The 20,499-nt window shown below is 48.0% G+C and overlaps 2 protein-coding genes across 2 annotated transcripts in view; one reads left to right on the top strand and one right to left on the bottom strand.

Annotated features, from left to right (window-relative positions):
• Window positions 1–20,499, bottom strand: part of mettl9 (methyltransferase 9, His-X-His N1-histidine) — an 80,950-nt gene that overhangs the window by 6,326 nt on the left and 54,125 nt on the right. The window lies entirely within an intron of this gene.
• Window positions 998–20,499, top strand: part of nherf1a (NHERF family PDZ scaffold protein 1a) — a 19,628-nt gene continuing 126 nt past the window's right edge. Inside the window, exons 1-6 of the mRNA XM_079372626.1 lie at window positions 998–1,781; window positions 13,642–13,812; window positions 15,915–16,068; window positions 16,859–16,908; window positions 19,663–19,761; window positions 19,856–20,385. Coding sequence (XP_079228752.1) covers window positions 1,308–1,781; window positions 13,642–13,812; window positions 15,915–16,068; window positions 16,859–16,908; window positions 19,663–19,761; window positions 19,856–20,029 — 1,122 coding nt within the window. The 5' untranslated portion in view covers window positions 998–1,307 and the 3' untranslated portion in view covers window positions 20,030–20,385. The remainder of the gene's footprint in view (window positions 1,782–13,641; window positions 13,813–15,914; window positions 16,069–16,858; window positions 16,909–19,662; window positions 19,762–19,855; window positions 20,386–20,499) is intronic.

Raw genomic sequence — 20,499 nt, 5'->3', positions numbered from 1 at the left:
TATATTTGGATGCTTTTGCTGAATTTAAAGTGACCAGTTATGCAGTTTATTATCTAAATATATCCAGACTGTGGCCATTATAACTGTATATTTATAAAAGGTTGTTTGTCGTCAGTTCACGCTGCAAAAAGTTATCTCTGATGTGTTGTATGCTGCATAAAAATAAAGTATTTTTAACCAAGAAATGTTTATAAGAGAGAGAGGTCTTTGTGTTTCCTTTAACTGATTTCATGCGCGAAACGGAAGTCAAAACACGTGTCGTTATCAACGTTAAAAACATAGTAAAGCAAATTAAACATACAGGAAAAGACACGTTTCCTTTCTAAAGGTGTGACCTTCAAAATAAAAGCTCAACCATTAAGCGGCCTAGACGAGAGAAAAACATTTGATTATTAACCCGCTCATATTACAACTGAAGAAATTAATGTTATTGGTGAAGTACTTGTTTCCTGACACTTTGAATCCATTTAAAAGATCGAGTTCCTGTATTTTTCCCTGCACAGTGAAAGTCCAGAAAACCGCACAACTTTTAGAGAAAGCATGATTCCAACACAAAGCTATAAAGTCTCTGTGCAGCACATCAGTGTGATGCTCTGTTTTAAAACTGTAGTAGTTTTGACACTGTTACTGAGAAACACGCTTCTTACATACACAGACCCAAAAATACACACATGCACAAACGGGACCTGAAGACCCACAGCTGGTGGGGCCCAAAAGAACTGAAAGGTAAACAAACTCCATATAGAGACACCAATCCCAAAAACCTTTATTTATTCCACAACAGAGAAACACACATCGCCTATGGAAGAAGCAGAGCCTCGTGCCATGATTAGATATATTTGTGGTTGGAGGGGTCCTTCATTCATTTTTGGATATTTGATAATTGGCATGGGACTCCAGCAGACTCTTCTTCACTGTCTCTCCAGGTGGGGTTAACTGAGTCCCTGAGGGCTCGGGGTTTATGGAGGACATCGAGATATGTGACCTTTGCTCCTCTGAACCACACAGTCTTTTATTTTGAAACAGCCGACGTGTGTTGGTGTAATTAGCTGTCAGCTTGACTCTGGCTGCTGCGAGGACGGGCTGCTGTCGGATTGGATGAGAAGCCAGATTTCAACACAGCAGCAGTTCGGAGGGGGAGGATCTGCGAAGTGAAAACGCAGCATTATCGGTGGAAAGTTAAAGTGTGACTCAGTCAGTCCGGCGGAAGTTCTGCAGCTCCGTGAGCGCAACAGGTGTTCGGTTTCTCTCCGCGGTTACTTTGCGTCACTTTTTACTTTGAAATCTTTAAAGTGAAGTTTGTCAACATGTCAAACCTCCGACCCAGACTGTGTGAGCTGGAGAAAGGATCCAGCGGATACGGGTTCCACCTCCACGGAGAGAAGGGCAAGACCGGGCAGTTCATCCGGCTCGTGGAGCCCGACACTCCCGCGTCCGAAGCCGGGCTCCTCGCGGGGGATCGCCTCGCGTTCGTGAACGGAGAGAGCGTGGAGGGGGAGAGCCATCAGCAGGTGGTCGCCAGGATACGAGCCACCGTCGGGGCGCTGCAGCTGATCGTGGTGGACGACGCCACCACCGAGTTACTGAAGAAACACAACCTGATGTGCCGGAAAGAGTACGCCACCGAGGGGATTCCCCTGCCGGGCGGGGACAGCGACTCAGACCGCGGGGACACGCACAGTAACGGCACCCCGAGGGAGAGCACCCCCGCCCCCCCGCGGGAGAACGGGGACGCCTCCTCGGTGAGGTCCGAGAGGCTGAGTGTGAGCTCCAGCACCAAGGTAGAGTCTTCATCTAGTTACACTCTTCTTACTTTTATTCAATACAAACTAATCACGCTTTAAGTGCTTCTCAGTCATAGTGGAGTCGGAGTTATTAAAACATCATTCATTGTTATGGGGCCACTCAGGGGGGGTTCCTACTGTCATTTCAAACTTTGCCCTTTTTTCTCATTGCTGTGTTTTAAAGTGTTTCAGCCCTTGGTGGTCCCCGTACTGGCCCGGGGCCCAAAAGCAGTAGCCTGCCTTGCTTGTTGATTAGCAGGGCCTCCACCCACCACAGACTCCTTCAGGTCACAACCAGAATTTAAAAGAAATCTTCAACCAATCAGATTAGTTCAATGAAAGTTTTGGACCTCAGAAAGTACAACACGTGTCAGACCAAAAAACAAAACAAAAAAAGCACTTCATAGACTTTTAATATATATATTTAAAAAGTACTTCATAGACTTTTAATATATATATTTATAAAGTGCTTCATAGACTTTTAATATATATATTTATAAAGTGCTTCATAGACTTTTAATATATATATTTATAAAGTGCTTCATAGACTTTTAATATATATATTTAAAAAGTGCTTCATAGACTTTTTCCAGACACACAAACAGCGACCCACTGAAAATGGCTCTGCGATCCACTTTGGGGTCCTGACCCACCAGTTGAGAAACACTGCTTTAAGAAGCAGCTTTGACTCACAATGCTTAATCAGAGGGTTTAATTTAGTTTCCCTGTCCGTTTAGACTTTAATTAATCCGCTCTGAGCCCTAAGACCTGTGAGGTCAGAAGGACAGTTTGATACCCAACATTTAAATCCTTCATAGGAAATAGTCATGTAAAACATGTCATCTAAAACAATGTAAACTATATAACATGTAATCAGTTTATTCTTTGTTTTTGAGTGTTATAAATCCACTCACATTATATCTGTTACAGAAGACGTTTTTTAACAGTTTCTTGACAAAATGTCCAGACATGGATTTATTTCTTTAGCGACCCAACATAAAATGCAGGTGCTGTAGAAGTATTTTTCACCAATGTCATTGCACACGTGGAGGTGCTAAAAGGGTGGATAACAAAGTATAAGAGGTGTGGTGCGCCCCCCCCCCCCCCCCCCCTCGCTTTCAGCAGTTTAATGAATCCAAAAAAAAAACTCTTTCTTTGGCAAATAGCTCAATAAATGAACAAATCCTCGAGAAAACTTTCTTTCCTTTGTTGAGTATTCCCCCCCCCCCCCCCCCCCCCGGCGTATCTGGACATGTTACAGAGATGACTCCCCCACAGTTTGAAACTTTCTGGATGTTCTTCTCAACCTTGCTTTGAAATGGTTGATAAATCTCATCTTTGCTGAACTTTCAGAAAGTCAACCTGTAAATAGCGGGCGCTGTAGATGAAAAGCTCTTCTTCAGTCTGATGTGTCTAAAGGGGTTTTAACAGCATCACAGTCAGACTGAGAATAAAGAACACACGTTTTCTCTTGGCCTTTGGCACAGGGTGTGTTACCAAACACTCACAAGTCAAGGTCCACTTACTTTAATGTTACATCACTTTCATTGTTTCTTTTTTTTTCTTCAAGGAATTTCTGAGTTTACAGACATTTTGTTGACAAGTATCCTGACGGGAAGCTTTAGATTGGTCACATCTAACCAGTTGGATCTCTTTTAAAAAATGTTTTACTGATGTCTGTGTCGTCCAGGTCACCGTGACTCGAAGCTCGATCCAAAGGTAACTGGACTTGGTTGAAGATGTTTGACCTCAGAGGACCAAGCCTTCTGTCAACATCTTCAAACAAGTCCGTTTACCTTTGGATCGAGCTTCAAGAAAATCAATATGCTCATGATGAAGCATTCACAGTGATTGGTTTGTGACTTCATTGACTACGCACTAATATATCATATATACGTGGTGTAAACATTCCGGCTCTTTCTGCAGGTGTTCGAGGCTCACATTGTCCCCCCCCCCCGCGCTCCGAGGCTACTCTTACCTCTAAGCTGAAAGGTTATTTGGAAATAGATCCGTCATTAAGCGGGCACTTTCAGGTGGCGGTGAAAGCCTGTGAGAGGTGACGCAGTGAAACACGGCAGGCCTCCGCTCTTTCCCGGTGAACAGAGTCTTTGTCAGAGAAACGTCTGTCACTCTCTCCGCTCGCCGACTTGAATTCCCCGTCAGGTTTGGCTTGTCGGACCGGAGGCTTTGTCTCTTTGATGCTCGTCAGACAGTAGTATCTTTTTTCTTTTCCTTTTTTAAACCTGTTATCAAAATCAGACAGGATTACAGAAGATATGTCCTGACACATTGGGATAGAAGAAGAGCTATTATTAAACCGGCCGAGAGCAGTGACTCCAAACAGAGATCATGTAAGAGACAGAGGGAAAGCTAATTATATATCTTTACCACACATGTGCTAACCCTCGCCTAATTCATGTGACGGAGATGTTGTCATCAAGTTTAATAAGCATGATCGCATCAATCAAAATCATAGTAAGCAGGATTCCTGCAGCCCTGTTAGTATGATGGCTAAAACAGCAGCCTCTACCATCAGTGTGTGAATGTGTATGAATGGATGAGTTCATACTGATGGACTCTTTACTCTGCAGCAGCCTCTACCATCAGTGTGTATGTGTGACCTGTGGTGTAAAAGAGCTTTGACCTGTTACACTTGTGGGATGATGACATGCAGGTGTCGTGTGTGTGTTATCATCATGTCAGCGTGTGTGCTTGTTTGTGAGAGAGGCCTTCTGTCGGCTGTTATGAAATAATATTCTGCAGTTATGTTGCTGTAAATGTTCATAAACATGGCTGCTGGTGGAAGTCCGGGCTCTGATTGAAATGTTGCATAACTGGAATGTAAACTGGCCTCACTCTGGAGGAATTTAGCTCCGAGAATGTGACGTGCTTTTCAGGGATTACTAAAATAATGGGATACTTTAGACTTTACCTCAGCGCTCAGCTCGTCTTTTATTTCACTTTGTTTAACTGGAAGCTAATGCTAACGTCAAGCGTGCTCTTTGTGCAGCCACTGTTTGTCCATCTGTGATCTTTGAGCCGAATGTTTTTCATTTTATTATGACTGATAAGGCCGCAGGCTTTGTATTCCAATGTGAAGGGGACAACCCCAGCTATTATCTGTTGTTTGTTTGCATTTCAAACACACCTCTTCCACCTGCTCGTGCAGTGAAATCAGTTACTCTCTAACTGCTTCAAGGTTGGCTGATGTTAAAAGTTTAACCAGAGGACTTTTTAATTTTGTAAACTCTTATATCACCAGATTCATAAATCATGAAACTCATAACCTTTGGTCTGGTGTTGGTTTGGAAAACAAAAGGTTGCTTCATCGTCCAGTGATTGCTGATGGATTCCAGGAGGGGCGGAGATTTATACCATGTGACGTGGCCCATGATGATGGTCCATCACAATAGATCAAATGTGGTGTCAGCATGGCCTCTCGCCACGCGTCATCCTTTGTTGCTCAGTCTCAATAAAAGCCCTTAATGAGTATTTCAAACAGAAACCTTTTAAAGAGCAGAACCAGAGAGAAACACATCTTCTGTAAGTGGATCTCCAAAACGTGAGCACACAAAGGTTCCAATAAGACCTCCTTTAAGTCAGAGCCCCCCCCCCCCGATGTAAAACTTGGCGAGCCCAGCTTGAGCAATGGTCTGGACCCGGCCTCTGATACTGGCCTCCCGGTGGGTCACACATGAGTGGGCCTACCAAAGATGACGTAAAAACGCTAACGCTACAAACAATAGCTCCTTTCACGTCAGCGTCTTGGATTGGTATCCAGGTCTCGACGGTCAAACTTTTTCACTCTGCATGAAGTGACATCCTCTCAGTGATGGTCTGACCAAAGACTTGGATATCTGATTCTTCGGACATTTCTTTTCCCGGGAGATAAAAGCATGAACTAAGTGAGCATGTCATCATATTATGGTAACATCCTGGCCTCCAGCGGCTCAGTCCTCCTCCACACCGAGGAGCCGTCTATTGGTCACCATGGAGATCCCCAGCAGCAGAAAGAGGCTTTGTCCGTGGTGTTTGCATGGGGAGAAAGGCTCCAGGAAAGGAAAGCAGAGAGGACTCTCACGCCTCAACAGGGAGGCCGTGCTGACCCTGAAATACCTCCACCCTCTGCAGACGCACACTGTCAACAGTGCTGAAGTCAAGTGAACACGGGACTGTCACCCACATTAAAGCAAGTTGTTGTGTGCTTGTAGAAGTGAAAAAGTCAAATGGTTATTTAACACTGCTGCCCATTCCTGACGTCTTACAACTGCTTTTGTAGCTTGCTCGAGCCGTGCAGCAGAGGAGCGGGCTGTAATCCTTCAAGGACCCCAAAAGTTCATGTTTCTCTTGAAGACTCAGATTGTTGTTTTAAATGTCTGATTATGGACACGATTACTCCAAAGATAGATGTTTTGAGCGTTGAAAAAAAAAAACCTGAATTTAACCTGGAGGAACGCTTGAGGTGCTGCTGTCATCAGCTCTTCATCGCTCTCAGTCGTGGACAGGTGTCTCTAAAGTCAGACCTGGTGGTGTCTCTGCAGAGACCGTGTCCCTCACACTGGATTTTCATTTTTTTGGTTGATTGGTGAGTTTAAAAGGTGGAAGAATTCAGCGATTGGACAAGTTTCTCACCAGCGAGTGTGACCGACACGAGCGTAGCTGCAAAGAAGATGAACGCCGATTATCCTCGAACCAGCACGAGGATGAACCTTGTTGTTGGCTTTCACCCGCGCTCGCAGAGTTGGTCTGCCTTCCTATTGGACAGGCAGGTGACAAACACCTGCAGTTAGCTTCTGCTAGCATGCTAAATGATCAGCTGTTCCATTACAACACTCCAGGTAGCTTTCAGTGTCGGGACAAGCAGTAAAGGTAGAGTCCTGCTGTGAGGGGGAGGGGCAGAGTTTAGACCTTTTCTTTATTTTACTCACCGACTAAAAACTGGAACGAGTGTTGGTGTTCCTCCCGTGTCTTCTGAAGGTTGGATTACTCTTCTTTTTAAAGTGGAGTTTGGGGGCGTTGAATAGTTGAGAAGGACGATCTCTGTCATCGTTCTTTCACTCGGCATATTTTGCCTCAAAAGTTTTCTCGCCGCGCGATGAAGACTTTGATCCTCGTGAAGGCCTGCAGGCGACTCCCATCTGTCCCAGAGATCATTTCTTACTCAGCGTTTCTCTTATCAGCCGGCTCATATAATCTGTGGAACAGAACAATTAATCTGTCATTTCGCTGATTTAGCCGCGCTGTCATGTTACTCATTACATTCCAGTGATTAAAACCTCTGTGGTTTTGGGAGAACACGATCGATCGGAGACGGTGCTTCTCATCATCAATCAGCTTCAGTGTTTGATTCAAGTTAAAACCTTGTTTTGGATTTTAGTGCTGAAACAATCGGACCTTTCAGGGACATGTTGTCTTTGGAGCTGGAACAGTACACTGATACTGTTATGGAGTCATACGTCCCATATTATCCTCATCTTCAACCAGTTTGAATAAGTCTGACAGCTGCTGCTCTACAAACTGATACCACACAACACTTTTTGTCGTGAGATCTCGCGGACAGAGATCCCGTCGCACGCCTGGTTTTGAGTCGTGTGCATAATCAGGGGCGTGTCTTAAGGCCCTGACACAGCGAGGAGATCGCCGGCCGTCTGTTTCCGGTCTGACTGAACCTACGTCCATGTTTTATTCGCCCTCTGATGGACTGAACAGTCTGCATTTGTTTCTGATGCAAATGAATATACATGAATGCAACGACTATTACTGACCTTTATGCCCCCTCTTTGTTTTTAAAACCTGCCAATAAGAAGACTCGTTTGTGTTTCAGAAAAGAATAATGAAGCTTCTCAAAGTTCAGGATCCTCTTTTGTGATTCATCAGACAGTAAACTGGATGTGTGGTTAGGCATGTGGTCAGACTGATAAGAACTTTAGTGTTCATCATTCAGGATGAAACTTCAGTCAAGGTCGATGTGATGCCTCTGAAGACGTGTTTTTGTAATAACTCCAGAACTTATGAAGTCGTTATGACACGTTTTTCTGGTGTGCTCTAAAACAGGAAATGATGTTGATTTTTTACGAGTGTCCTAATCACACAAACACTGATGGGCACACACACACGCACAGTCACCATGCTGTTTTCTTTTGGTGAAGTGGCACTCCGTTATACGGTTGGGCGAAGCACACGATCTGGTCAAATGGCACACGTTTTAATTTTTAGCATTTGAGGTTTCTCAACAGTTGATTTAAAAAAAAAAAAAAAGTCTTTGAATCAGCAGTGAGGTGATGTTTGCATGAAGTTGTTTTTAAAACAACTAAACATCAGCTACAAACAAATGGTGCCAGGTCGTCTGATACTGATGTGTGTGAAGTGTGTTGCTGTTATTTCAGCCCTGCTCAGAACAGGCTGTTTCTGTGCCTGTCGCTTTAAATATGTAAATGAGCTGTGTCTGACCACGCCCCCTCTCTGGAAGGGCTCGGGTGTACTCGCTGCTTTCTGGCTCCATGTCCTATTGTTTACGGTGAGAAGGCAGACTCAGAGGGCAGAACAAACACCTAGCTGTGGGAGTGTCACCCACCTGGGGGAGGGGCTACTGCCCTTTGTGATGTCATGAAGGGAACATCTCCAAACGGCCTGTTTGAGCACACATTTTCTGTAAAGTGGAGCAGGCAGAAGACGGAGAGGATGGACTTTTCTCATCATTGGGGGGTTTGGAGACAGACATGTTAGAGGAACATGGAGGAGAGGAGTTTACAGAATATTTGACATTTTTGAAATGAAGTTTTATGAGTCTTGTTTTCGAGTCTGAATCTTGATTATGTGCAGAAGCAACTTTCCATCCGATGCTTCTTTGTTTGGGCTGCCGTCCAAAACAAACTCCATAAAAGTCGTGCTGGCGTCATCTGACTGAGCTCCTCGCTGTTTTCTGACTGACGTCGTCTAAATCAACACACACACACACACACACACACACACACACACACACACACACTGATACCAAACAGCCTGCAGGTCTTCACAGTCCTTTTATTCTCACAGATAGAGAAGATTAATGTTCCAGCACTTTCTGCTCGGGTTCAGCTGAGGACATGACTCTGGGAGCCGTCACTCTGTGATCAGTTCGGCTCTGAAGGAAAAGAGCGCAGCTCCATCAAGATGAAATCTTAAAGCATGACCGGGATTATATTTACATTTGGTTCAGGCTGTTAGCACGCCGTCTTTGAAGCCTCTCCTCGTCTTAATCTGTGAGTGCATACATACCATGTTTCATGTGCACCAGGCTTTGGACACGGCCGGCTTTCAACACTTATCAGTCGACAGCTGTAAATTGAGAATTCAGCGTGACCAATCAGATGTGCACAGAGGGGGAGGAGTAAAATACCATCGACTTCGATATGTGATTTATTAACATGAATCAGTTCTGTCTCAGCTTTCATGGATTCAGATTGAAGCTTTGTGAAGAGCGTCGAGGTCGGAGGAAGTAAGAACAGCTGACTCTGTCTCCTCCAGCTTCTCTTCAGCTGTGTTCAGACAACTTTGCAAAGTGAAACAGTTTCATACAAAGTCAACGCAAAGACTCTCAGCTGCATCAGGTGTGTGACGCAGACGATCGTTCAGCGTGTACGGCGAGGAGTTACATGTTTTTAACTTGACTGGACGACGCACACGGCGAGTGTTGAGATTTAGTTATTGATATTTTTGGATTTTAAATCAAAGTTCTGAAAAGGAATTAAAGAACAAAGGAAAACATCATTTCTCCAGTTAAATGGCAGTTTGAATCCGTTATTTCATCTTCACTTCAGTAAATATGACGCAGCTGCTGTTAAAAGGAGGCGGGGCCGAGGGTGACCCGCGTCTCAACAGTCTTACATGATGTCTTCTTGCAGATTGTCTTTTCTGTAACCACACACACACACACACACACACACACACACACACACACACACACACACACACTCAGAGCAGGTTCCTCTGCTGGCAGACGAGCTGTCGGGGTGGAGCTGTGAAAGAAACCACTTCCTGTCCCTGTAGAGAGTTGCTATAGCGCTGAAGCTACACTGGGTGCTGCGTCTCCTCTCTGCACTTTAACATTATACAGCTCCTGCATGTTCATCAGGTAAACAGAATCAAACAGTATTATTTTATACATTTAATATCTCAGTATGATTAAAGGGGCAGCATGTACCCCTAGTGTTTAAAATGGGTACTGCAGTCTAAACATTAGAGAGAGCTGTCCACAATAGATAGTTTTATAATTGAACCACTAAAACTGTTTCATGATCCTCCTTGGGGGGAGGGGAGGGGAGGGGAGGGTACCTTGTTCTCTGTGTGACAGTGGTCAGTGTTTCCACCTCAGTTCAAGGTCCTGCAGCAACAAGTTAGTGCTCATAATGAGACACCCTGTTAGAGCAGAGGACCTGATGTGTAACCACAAGAGCTGTAAAACCATTAACCTTTGATATTCAGCGAGCTCGGGGGGGGGGGGGGGGGGGGGTGTTTACAAGGCCTGCCTCACTCTATAACCAGGTGAATACTGCTGCAAACACACTGAGGAGGGTTGTGTTATGTTTCTGTCCATGCAACGAGTCCACCTCTAGATTTCTGCAGCCGGGTCTCTGCAGTCCGGTCTCTGCAGCCTGGTCTCTGCAGGCCGGGTCTCTGCAGTCCGGTCTCTGCAGTCCGGATCTCTGCAGCCGGGTCTCTGCAGTCCGGTCTCTGCAGCCTGGTCTCTGCAGGCCGGGTCTCTGCAGTCCGGTCTCTGCAGTCCGGATCTCTGCAGGCCGGATCTCTGCAGTCCGGGCTCTGCAGCCGGGTCTCTGCAGTCCGGTCTGTGCAGCAGGGTCTCTGCAGTCCGGGTCTCTGCAGCCGAGTCTCTGCAGTCCGGTCTCTGCAGTCCGGTCTGTGCAGCAGGGTCTCTGCAGTCCGGTCTGTGCAGCAGGGTCTCTGCAGTCCGGTCTGTGCAGCAGGGTCTCTGCAGTCCGGTCTCTGCAGAGAGATTTGAGGGCTTTTGGCTCTAATGTGACAAATGGACGAGAGTGCACATGATTGAGTAAACATTACATGAGCTTCACTTTATTATAATAAACCAGAGTCCTGCTGGATTGGACCAGATGTGTCTCTGCTTTATTTTAATTACTGCGTGCTTCCAGTCGCTCCGCTGCGCTGCGTCTGTCCCAAACCCTCCGCAGCAGATTCCCAAGCTTTCTATTTCTGCAGGATGCCGGAGAAGTGACCACAAAGCACATCGAGCAGTAAAGTCAAACACAACACATCCCGTCTGTTTCTGGAATAAAACGTTCTGACCCCTCATGTGTTTTTATTCGGTGTTATCCCACATGTATCCCGGGATGCTCTGCATGATTCTATGATTGCCGTGGGAATGCCTTGGTCTCGGCACTCCGGCTGTCCAGCTTTGCTGCCCCGTGCTGCTCACTGAGAGCGCAGCGTGTGGGCGTGGACGGACCAGGGATCACATGTATGTGGTGTAATGTTCTGGTGTAATTGTAATAATTAACTTCCTGTTTAGAATCAGGTTGGCCAAAACAAACCAAATGGAAATCAGAGTAAACAAACCTGACGGTGGAGCTAAATGTGGCTAGCTGTTAGCTTGTTTGTTGTACAGAGACGTAGTAGAAACCTCTTCTGACTGTGTGCTTTTGTGTTTGCTGTCGTTGCCATGGTTACGTTACTTGTGCTTCCTGCTTCAGTCAGCTTGTTGTTTCTTGTTTTTTGAGTTATTTTAGTTGATAGGACAGTTCAACAGAGACCAGAGAAGCTGGACGGAGAGGTCGAGGTCAGATTCAAACTTTAGCCTCTTCACATGTAACTGCTTGGCCGTCTGGCGTCCGGTAGAAAAAAAAAATTCTGATTTCAATCATTTAGAATAAAAGTCACCTGTCGCTCTGCTGATTTCTTCATAAATACTACACATTAAAAAAAGATGCAACTAATACAATTAAATATTTCAAATGTGTTCGTGTCGTTTTCTTTGAGTGAAAATGACTCAGGAACAGACCGGACGGGTAACGGCTGCAGGTGCATGATGGGACATGTCGGGACATGCTGTCAGAGTGTGTCGGCTGTTTTTCACTCATGCATTCAGAGAGCACGTCACAACGTTTCTTCAGATTCTAAAATCGTGGACGACATCACAGTGTGAGCTGTCACATGTCACGCTGCAGCTGTGCGTTCTCTCTCTCTCTCTCTGGTTTATCAGCTGGGTGAGTCTTTAGCCACGGGTTAATAAAGTGGATGAGCGAGCGTGTCAGCTGGACTTTACTCTCTGCTGTCTCTGCACTGTGCGGCTGCGTGCCGCTCGGCTGGCTCTGTGGGTTTCCTGTGCAGACTGCAGGAGAGACGTAAACCTGAACTTCACAAAGAAGGACTCGAATGTCTCCAGGATGACACGTGTCCTCTAACAACAGTCTGTCCTTTCTCTGCCTCTGCTTAGAGGCCTTGTACCGTTTGATCCCTTCTAAATGATTGATCAGTAAACACTCTGACGTGGTCACACAGTCAACAGGAAAGTCGAGCAGCGGGCTCCTGCTGTAACGGTCTGACAGAGTGACACGCCCCCTGCAGGTCTCGACCCGTCCTCGGTCCCTAAATGACTTGGTCCATTCTCGGACATGTTTGTGGGTTCTTCTAAAAGTATGCAACATCCGGTTGGTTACACTTCCTGTCTGCTTGCTCATTGGAGGGGGGGGGGGGGGGGTTGGAGGCGTGTCTCTGGAGGAGGGTGGAGGCTTCAGTATCGAGGAGGCGTGGCCTCCACAAAGGGCAGCTTGTTTTGGTTTCTCGCTCGTTCTTCCTTTAACGTTGTGAAAAACGTTGAATAACTTTGGATAGCTTGGAGTTTAAAGTGACACGCCCTCCAAGCAGACCGTATGTGATCTATACGAGCTGTATCATCAGGTGTTCCTGCCTTGTACTTTGCACCTGTTATATCATCCTTATCACCTTTACTGCTGCGCCTGCTTATGTGAACTCGGGTCATAAATGTGCGAGTCCACTCAATGGTTCGACCATCACCGGAACAGCCAGCCAGCAATTATCAACCCTGCTGATTTCACACAAACTCCCAGATTAATGCCTAACCCTGTGAGAGTCCCTGTGATAGGCCGAGATGTGTCACCTGCTGCAGGTTCATCAGGTGACAGGTGGGAGGGGAGCGTGTATTTATCTTTATTTTTCATGAACGCACATGCACATGTTGCATGAGGCGGCGTTAAAGGTGCAGCTCCTCCGAGTCGTATCAGAAGATGATTTCTGTCTTTGCACGTTGAACGCAGAGCAACCTGAATCCTCCTCTGCTCCGAGAACAACAGACTTCAAATTCAAACTTTAAATGAAGAACTTATCGGTTTGAATTCTGTGTTCTCTCTCTGTGCTTGTTTTTTTTTGGTCTGCATGTGATTGCAGGAGAGGCTACGAGCTGAGCTGACGCTAAAATGAGCTCGTCTCGGTTTGTTGATTCCATCGTCACTAACGAGGTTTTGAGCCGACGCCGGGATCCTGCAGGGACGTCCTGCTCTTATAAACAAACAGATTTAACATCTGACTGAATAAAGACGTGTCACGTAATCACCCCATGTCTCAGGTGACCTACACTTTATCTTAAAGGAGCAGTCTGTGCCTCTGCCCCCTAGTGTTTAAAATGTGTACTGCAGTCTAAACTCTGCACATCACAGAGAGCTGTCTCCCTGATTTCCACTGCTGTTCACTTTCCTCCCTCGATAATAAAGGCCAAAAAAAATATATGTACATTTTATTTTCAGTCCCTCTTTTCTAAATCTTATTACTCTATCAGTCATGCTTCTCTTCTGTGTGTGTGTGTGTGTGTGTGTGTGTGTGTGTGTAGGATGAGCGAGGCGGACTGCGGCCTCGTCTCTGCCTCATGGAGAAAGGACCGACCGGTTACGGCTTCAACCTGCACAGCGAGAAGTCCAAACCGGGTCAGTTCATCAGAGCCGTGGACGAGAACTCCCCGGCACAGAGAGCCGGACTCAAACCCAAGGACAAGATCGTCCAGGTACGCAACACACACTCGCACATCCCAAAGTACACGGGTCCACCTCTGGACTTCAAAAGCAGAGCATGATGTCAGGGACACTACGTCCATGTTTTATACCGTCTGTGGCTCGCAGGACGAGCTGCATGCAGGCGGGGTCCTCGTGTCAGGATGAGCCGATGACTCTCACATCCTGCGAGCACGGCCCAGAAATCATGACTCAGCTTTAATATCTGTGAAGTGTTATCTGGAGACGCTTCCCACCAGAACAGATCACATGCAGGAAGGATTTCTCCTTGGTTTTCCTGTCGTCCACTCTTCCTGCTCTGTGAGCACGCCGTGCCTGAACGAGGGCGGGGGGGGGGGGGGGGTTGTAGTGACGGTGTAGTCCGATGGTTCATGTTGTGAAGGGGCGTTTTATTCTTTTCTGCTGACACAACAGTGATAGAGATGAGATTAAATGCTATTGTAGTGTCGGTCTCTGCAACCTTATTCGCCTCAGCTTGAATTTCTGCCACATACTTTTTACATTCCCCCCCCCCCCCCCCCCCATCGGACCAGGAGCGCTGCTTTTATTTTGTTTGTGTATCAGTGTTAATCCTATCTGAGTCCCGGGAGGTTTCAGTGTATTATTAGACGGGGAGTCTGTGGCGCTCGGGCGTCGGCGGGGTTTTTCCTGCAGGTGTGTGTTCCTCCACACGCTCCGGATTGTTCTGGGAGTGGTTCTGTTTGAAGCAGACTCCCTGCACGCTGGGAGCCAGTGCTGACCGGGCTGCACGGCCTTGGAGAACACGGCAGGGTCACAGTTAATCCACTTACAGCGTCTGAGGGCTGAATTACAGCGCGCTCGCTCAGACTGCGCCGCCGCACCTCGCATGCACGGGAGAGGAAAGGGGGGCGGGAGCATGTAGACGAGGTAACTCTCCGCAACTGTGCTTACTGAATCCAGAACCTGAGCGGGAGATTTAAGAGGCTTAGAGGGGGAATGCTGCTCTGTTGAAACCCGGGGAACGTTTGGGAAACAAGTAATCCTCGGGAAACATGCGACAAATTAAAGGTGCACTCATCAGAATAACAACCTGAGCTTGTCGAGGATGTGCTGTGATTGGACGAGGGGTTACGTCCCCTCTCTCACCGCTGCACGCTGAAGGAAGTCGACCTGAGCAGGAACAGAACATGCTGAGGTCATGTGGTTAATGAGAGGAGGGGTCTCTGTAACGCTCGCCGCCTCTGTGGGAGTCTCTGACATTCCTGACGCATCCCAACCTCACATCGTCCTCCCACTGGAATTCCTCCTCCTCGGCCTTATCTCCCTGGACGCTTGATTAGTTCCAGCTCAGGGAGTGCCGACCCCCCCCCCCCTTATCTAAAGGCACCTTCGATCTGATGAGACATCACAGCTCATGAGCTCTCAGGAAAACATGTTGTGTTTGGAGAGATCTCTGGTTTGCACGGCGAGCTGAGTGGCGTGACTGCAGACCCACGCCGTTCTTTAAAGGTTAACCATCCGCTTCGTTATGTGAGCCAATAAGAAGCGTGTGGTACCTGGGAGCAGGGCGTGGTCAGTCCTGCAGGTGACCTCAGGTGACCTCAGGCGTTTTTGTTAGATACTCGCAGAAACGTGCGAGCGTGACGGGCCTCAGGTCACATGGTCGTCCTGCGATGTGACACGCCCACTTCATATCTGCGTCGTTCATCAGGTTCGCTTAGACGGACGCAGCTTTAGTGACGAGGAGGCGAGCTGTGTCATCACGTCTCAAGAGAAAATGTATCTTTTTAAAAATCTTTTGATTTTTACCGAAGAAAAGTCAAAAGATTTAAAGATGTCTCCCTGACTCAGAGGATATGATTAACTCTTCCTCTTCCTCCTCCTCCTCTTCCTCCTCCTCTTCCTCCTCCTCCTAATCCTCCTCCTCCTCCTCCTCCTCCTCTTCCTCCTCTTCCTCCTCCTCCTAATCCTCTTCCTCCTCCTCCTCCTCCTCTTCCTCCTCCTCCTCCTCCTCCTCCTCTTCCTCCTCCTCCTCCTCTCCTCTTCCTCCTCCTCCTCCTCCTCCTCCTCCTCCTCCTCCTCCTCCTCCTCTTCCTCCTCCTCCTCTTCCTCCTCCTCCTCCTCCTCCTCTCAGGTGAACGGGATGTCGGTGGTCGGGATGCAGCATTCGGAGGTTGTGGCCGCCATCAAAGCCGGCGGCGATGAGAGCAGTCTGCTGGTGGTCGATGCTGAAGCTGAAGAATACTTTCAGCGCTGTAACGTCCTGCCCACCGAGGAGCACCTCACCGGTACCACACTCAGACTCCCACAATGCATTGCATGTTTACTCACCTCCGTTTACACGACGTACACAGAAACGCTCTCAGGTCGTATTAACCAATCACGTGTCGGCAGGGTAGAACAAAAATAAAGAACCCTGGTCGTCACCTTTCAGCTGTAATCTGACCAGGATTATTGACCTTCACACGTGTAAGAGAGCGGCCCCCACATCCTCTGCACGCCGCACGCCGTCAGAGCTCGCCAGCTGGCGTGCAGCCGTGATCATCTGTGCTCACATCTCAGGAGAACTACGAGATCACGCGGGAACAAAGCACGGGTGTCGGTGCTGCTTTAAAACACCAACAGGACTCTATGTTGGGTTTTATTTTGAAAATCGACCGGATGCTTCCTGTCGGGGTCGATCTCGTCTGTCCGGCTCGCAGCAGGCTTCAACAACAATACGTCAGCGAATGGCGGCGTTGGCGTAGTGACTGAGAAATGTTCTGATTTCCGTGACCTCCTTGAACGCATCACAAATGATCGATCCAACCTCCTCTCGAGGTCAGAGCCGACGACCCCCGACGCCTTTTTACACGTCTGCATCATGACGTGGTTATTTCAGACCCGTCAGACCATCAGTTTGTTTTACATCTACAGTCAGCCTCACAGGAAACGGACGAACGGGGAGAAATAGTGAAGAGATAAAACGGTTTCAGTCACGACATGAAAGAAAAGTCGGATTCTTTTATCTGATTTGATCAAAATGAAAAAAACAAATCTGGACGCAGGAATCATGAAACGTGTTCTCGCCCCCTGCAGGACCTCTGCCTGAGCCAATCGTGAGAGAGAGGGCATCAGAGGAAGAGGAGGTGAGGACACACACACACACACACACACACACACACACACACACACACACACACACACACACACACACACACACACACACACACACACACACACACACACACACACACACACACACACACACACACACACACACACACACACACACACACACACACACACACACACACACAGTGACCTGGGAAAGCCTCTCTGATCCTCTCTGGACGTTCCTGGTAGCAGATTAAGACTTCTGGACAGTCACTCTGTCTCCGTGTGTTTCCTGTCTCTGCTTCTTGTCATTGGACGCTTCAGTGAAATATCCTCGCAGGTGGGCGTGTCCTACAACTTGGCTCCATGCTTAGCTCTGATTCGTCGACAGAACGTGGGGTCAGGGAGTCGTAACGTCTCGTTCAGAGCTGCGGGAAACCGTTGCGTCCATCCAGGGCTAACACACACGCCTGGTCTTGGTCTGAACTGAACCAATCAGAACGTGGCGTGGACAGAAGCGTCACCTTCAGTCCCTCGCACACTCACCAACGTGCACTTTCAACAAAAGAACAAGAAATGTAGACACTTCCCATAATGCACCAGGAGAGCGTTTGTTATGAAACGCTTCGTGTGTTTGATATGCAGGACTTCTTCACTGTGACATCACTGTGACATCATCACGGTTACTCTCGTGAACTTTCACCTTGTTGTTGTTTCTGCTAAATTAGTGGAATGTCCCTTTAATTAGTGGTCAGTATCAGCGCCATGTTGTCCACAGTGTGACATTCCAACGCCGCAACACACACACACACACACACACACACACACACACACACACACACACACACACACACACACACACACACACACACACACACACACACACACACGGTGACAACATGGGAAAAGTGGATTGGCCTCTCTGGTGACACTGTGGCTGACCCTTCACCATGGCAACAAGAGCTCACCAGAGTCTCTCTCTCTCTCTCTCTCTCTCTCTCTCTCTCTCTCTCTCGTCCCAGAGGATCATGGGATTGAAGTGGCTTTAACTCTCGGGGGGGATTATGTTAATGAGGAGACTAACGAGCGGCGTTCACACACTCTCACAGGCCGACAGACTCTTCTTCTTCTTCTGCTGAAAAACAAACAATCAGCCACTGAGCGTTCATGAAGTCGCACAGAGCGCCGTGTCGGCGACCTTCAAAATGTGCCTGCCTTAAAGATTCACAGAGAGGTACGGTGGCCTGGTGGGGTCAGAGAGCCTCACCTGTGCTTGGACCGAGAATCAAGACAGTTTCTCTAGAGCTACGATGGGGCGGCTGTGGCTCAGTGTACAGTCAGTTATGGTCGGGGGTTCGATCCTGCAGCCACATGTACGATGTGTGACACAGTCTTTATCTCACACAGTACAGTTTGTCTGCGAACACTTAAAGGACCAATCAGGACAGCTCTCTCCAACGTTTAGAATTTAGACGCAGTACCCTTTTTAACCACTAGTCACAGACTGGTCCTTTAAAGGTGCAATTAATAATCTCGAGGTTGGAGCGTTGTGATTGGTTCCACGGTTGTAACATCGTCTGAGAGCATTTTTAGTCCATTTGTCCGTCTTACATTTTTGAAAGTTATCTGCTAACGTTTACAGTGCGATTTAAAAAAAAAAATGGCGGTGGCTGGTACAGGATTGGCTGTTGTGCACGTTGACAGTCTGACGATGGAGGCTGGGCGGCGTTTGAGAGACGACACGGGTTCCAACACGACGTCTTTCTCCTGAACGCTTTCTTTTACTTTCACTCAATGAAAAGTCGTTTCATCGAGGCCAAACAAATGTCTGATCGTCTGTCTGATCGTCTCTGTGATCGTCTGTCTGATCGTCTGTCTGATCGTCTCTGTGATCGTCTGTCTGATCGTCGGTCTGATCGTCTGTATGTCTGTCAGTGAAAAGTCTTTAAACAAACATATAAAGTGTTCTGATTGGACGTCTCGGGGCCGCCGTAGATGGATCTTTAAATGTAATTAGTGTAAACAGAAGAGTGTCTCTGTGCGTGAGGTCATCGGCCTCCTGCTGTGTGTCATCGAGGCGTATTGTCCAAAGCCACTTAAAGCGTTTATTTTTAGCGCCGCCCGCCGCAGCTGCTAACGAGTCACACACGAAGCGAGTGACTCGGGGTCACGCTGCAGCTCAGCTCTGTGTTCATATTTCATCCAGTCTGCTGCTTTTATAACCAGAGAAGAAGAGACCTGCTGCAGGTCACGTTAACGACCGGAGGACTCTGCTGCCCCCTGCTGGACACCACGCGCACTGAGAGCTTCCTCTCAGCTCTCGTTTTCAGATTGTGTTTATCTGACGCTGAAACATGCTCGTTAGGTTCACTGGTGACCTGTGACCTGGTTGCCCTGTGATTGGCTGGTGACCAGTCCAGAGGCTGACCCCGCCTCTCGTCCAATGACGGCTGAGATCAGCTCCAGTACGCTCCGCCTGTATCTTCTGTACTGATGATGGACGGACCTGAGGCGTCCGTACACGGGGAGCCTGCAGTGACCACTAGGCCACCCTGACAGAGAAACGTCCAAGCAATCCACGATGATCAAACTCAAGGTCGTCTGAGTCGTTTAATAAGAACGTCTTCAAGAGAGCCGCGGACGCTTTACATCTCAGTGACGTCCGCACAGTGAGGGGAACAGGAGGCTTTTCTAGAACATGTTGTAGGCTCCGCCCCCATGGCGCAGGGATGGACAGTAAACCTGTGCGAGGGTTGTGGTTCATATTTCTCCGTCGTGTTTTGCAGGCAGCAGAGGAGATTAAACGCAGCGTGTCTGTGAGCTCATCAAGTGCCTCGTCCAACGCCGAGCAGCCAGCGGAGAGCAGCGGCCCCTCGCACGCACAGGTACGACTCACCACGGGTCATCCATTTATTTGTCATCATCATCGCACGCCGCATGTTGGACTCAGTCGATGTTTGTTTGTTTGTGTGTCTGCAGGCGAAGACGACCCCCGAACCGGCGTACGAGCCCGCCCCCGCAGCCGACGGCCTGGGTCTGGGTCTGGGTCTGTCTCTCGCTGAGGCCAGAGAACGAGCCCACCAGAAACGATCCGCCAAGAAGGCCCCGCCCATGGACTGGAGCAAGAGGAACGAACTGTTCAGCAACCTATAAACATCCTCTGCCATCTTCATCATCATCGTCGTTGTCGTCTGTCCCGTCTGCTCTCTGGATTTCGTCTTCGTCCTCGGACTCTGAACAGACCCCGTTCTTAAAAGCATCAGTATTATGTGATGATTTTATGTTTTAATTGGGTGGGCGGGGTTTCGCCACTTTCACTGTCACGTTTAAAAAAAAAAAAAAAAAAAAAGTCCCACGCAGGAATGAATGTTTTTAATATATGAAGGATAGCGTGCTGCTTCCATTGTCACGCCTTTTAATCAGCGTCTCGCCGATCTAACGTGATGAGAAGCGCTAATTAACCGAATCATTCCACGAGCGCGCGTCTGCAACGATCCTTCACGCCGCGCGTCCGAAATGATCCTTCACGCCGCGCGTCCGAAATGATCCTTCACGCCGCGCGTCCGAAACGATCCTTCACGCCGCGCGTCCGAAACGATCCTTCACGCCGCGCGTCCGCGCGT

This window comes from Symphodus melops, assembly GCF_947650265.1.
Source record: "Symphodus melops genome assembly, chromosome: 21".
Lineage (NCBI taxonomy): Eukaryota > Metazoa > Chordata > Actinopteri > Labriformes > Labridae > Symphodus > Symphodus melops.
The sequence above is the reverse complement of the archived record's forward strand: the minus strand, read 5'-3'. Positions and strand labels throughout refer to the sequence as shown.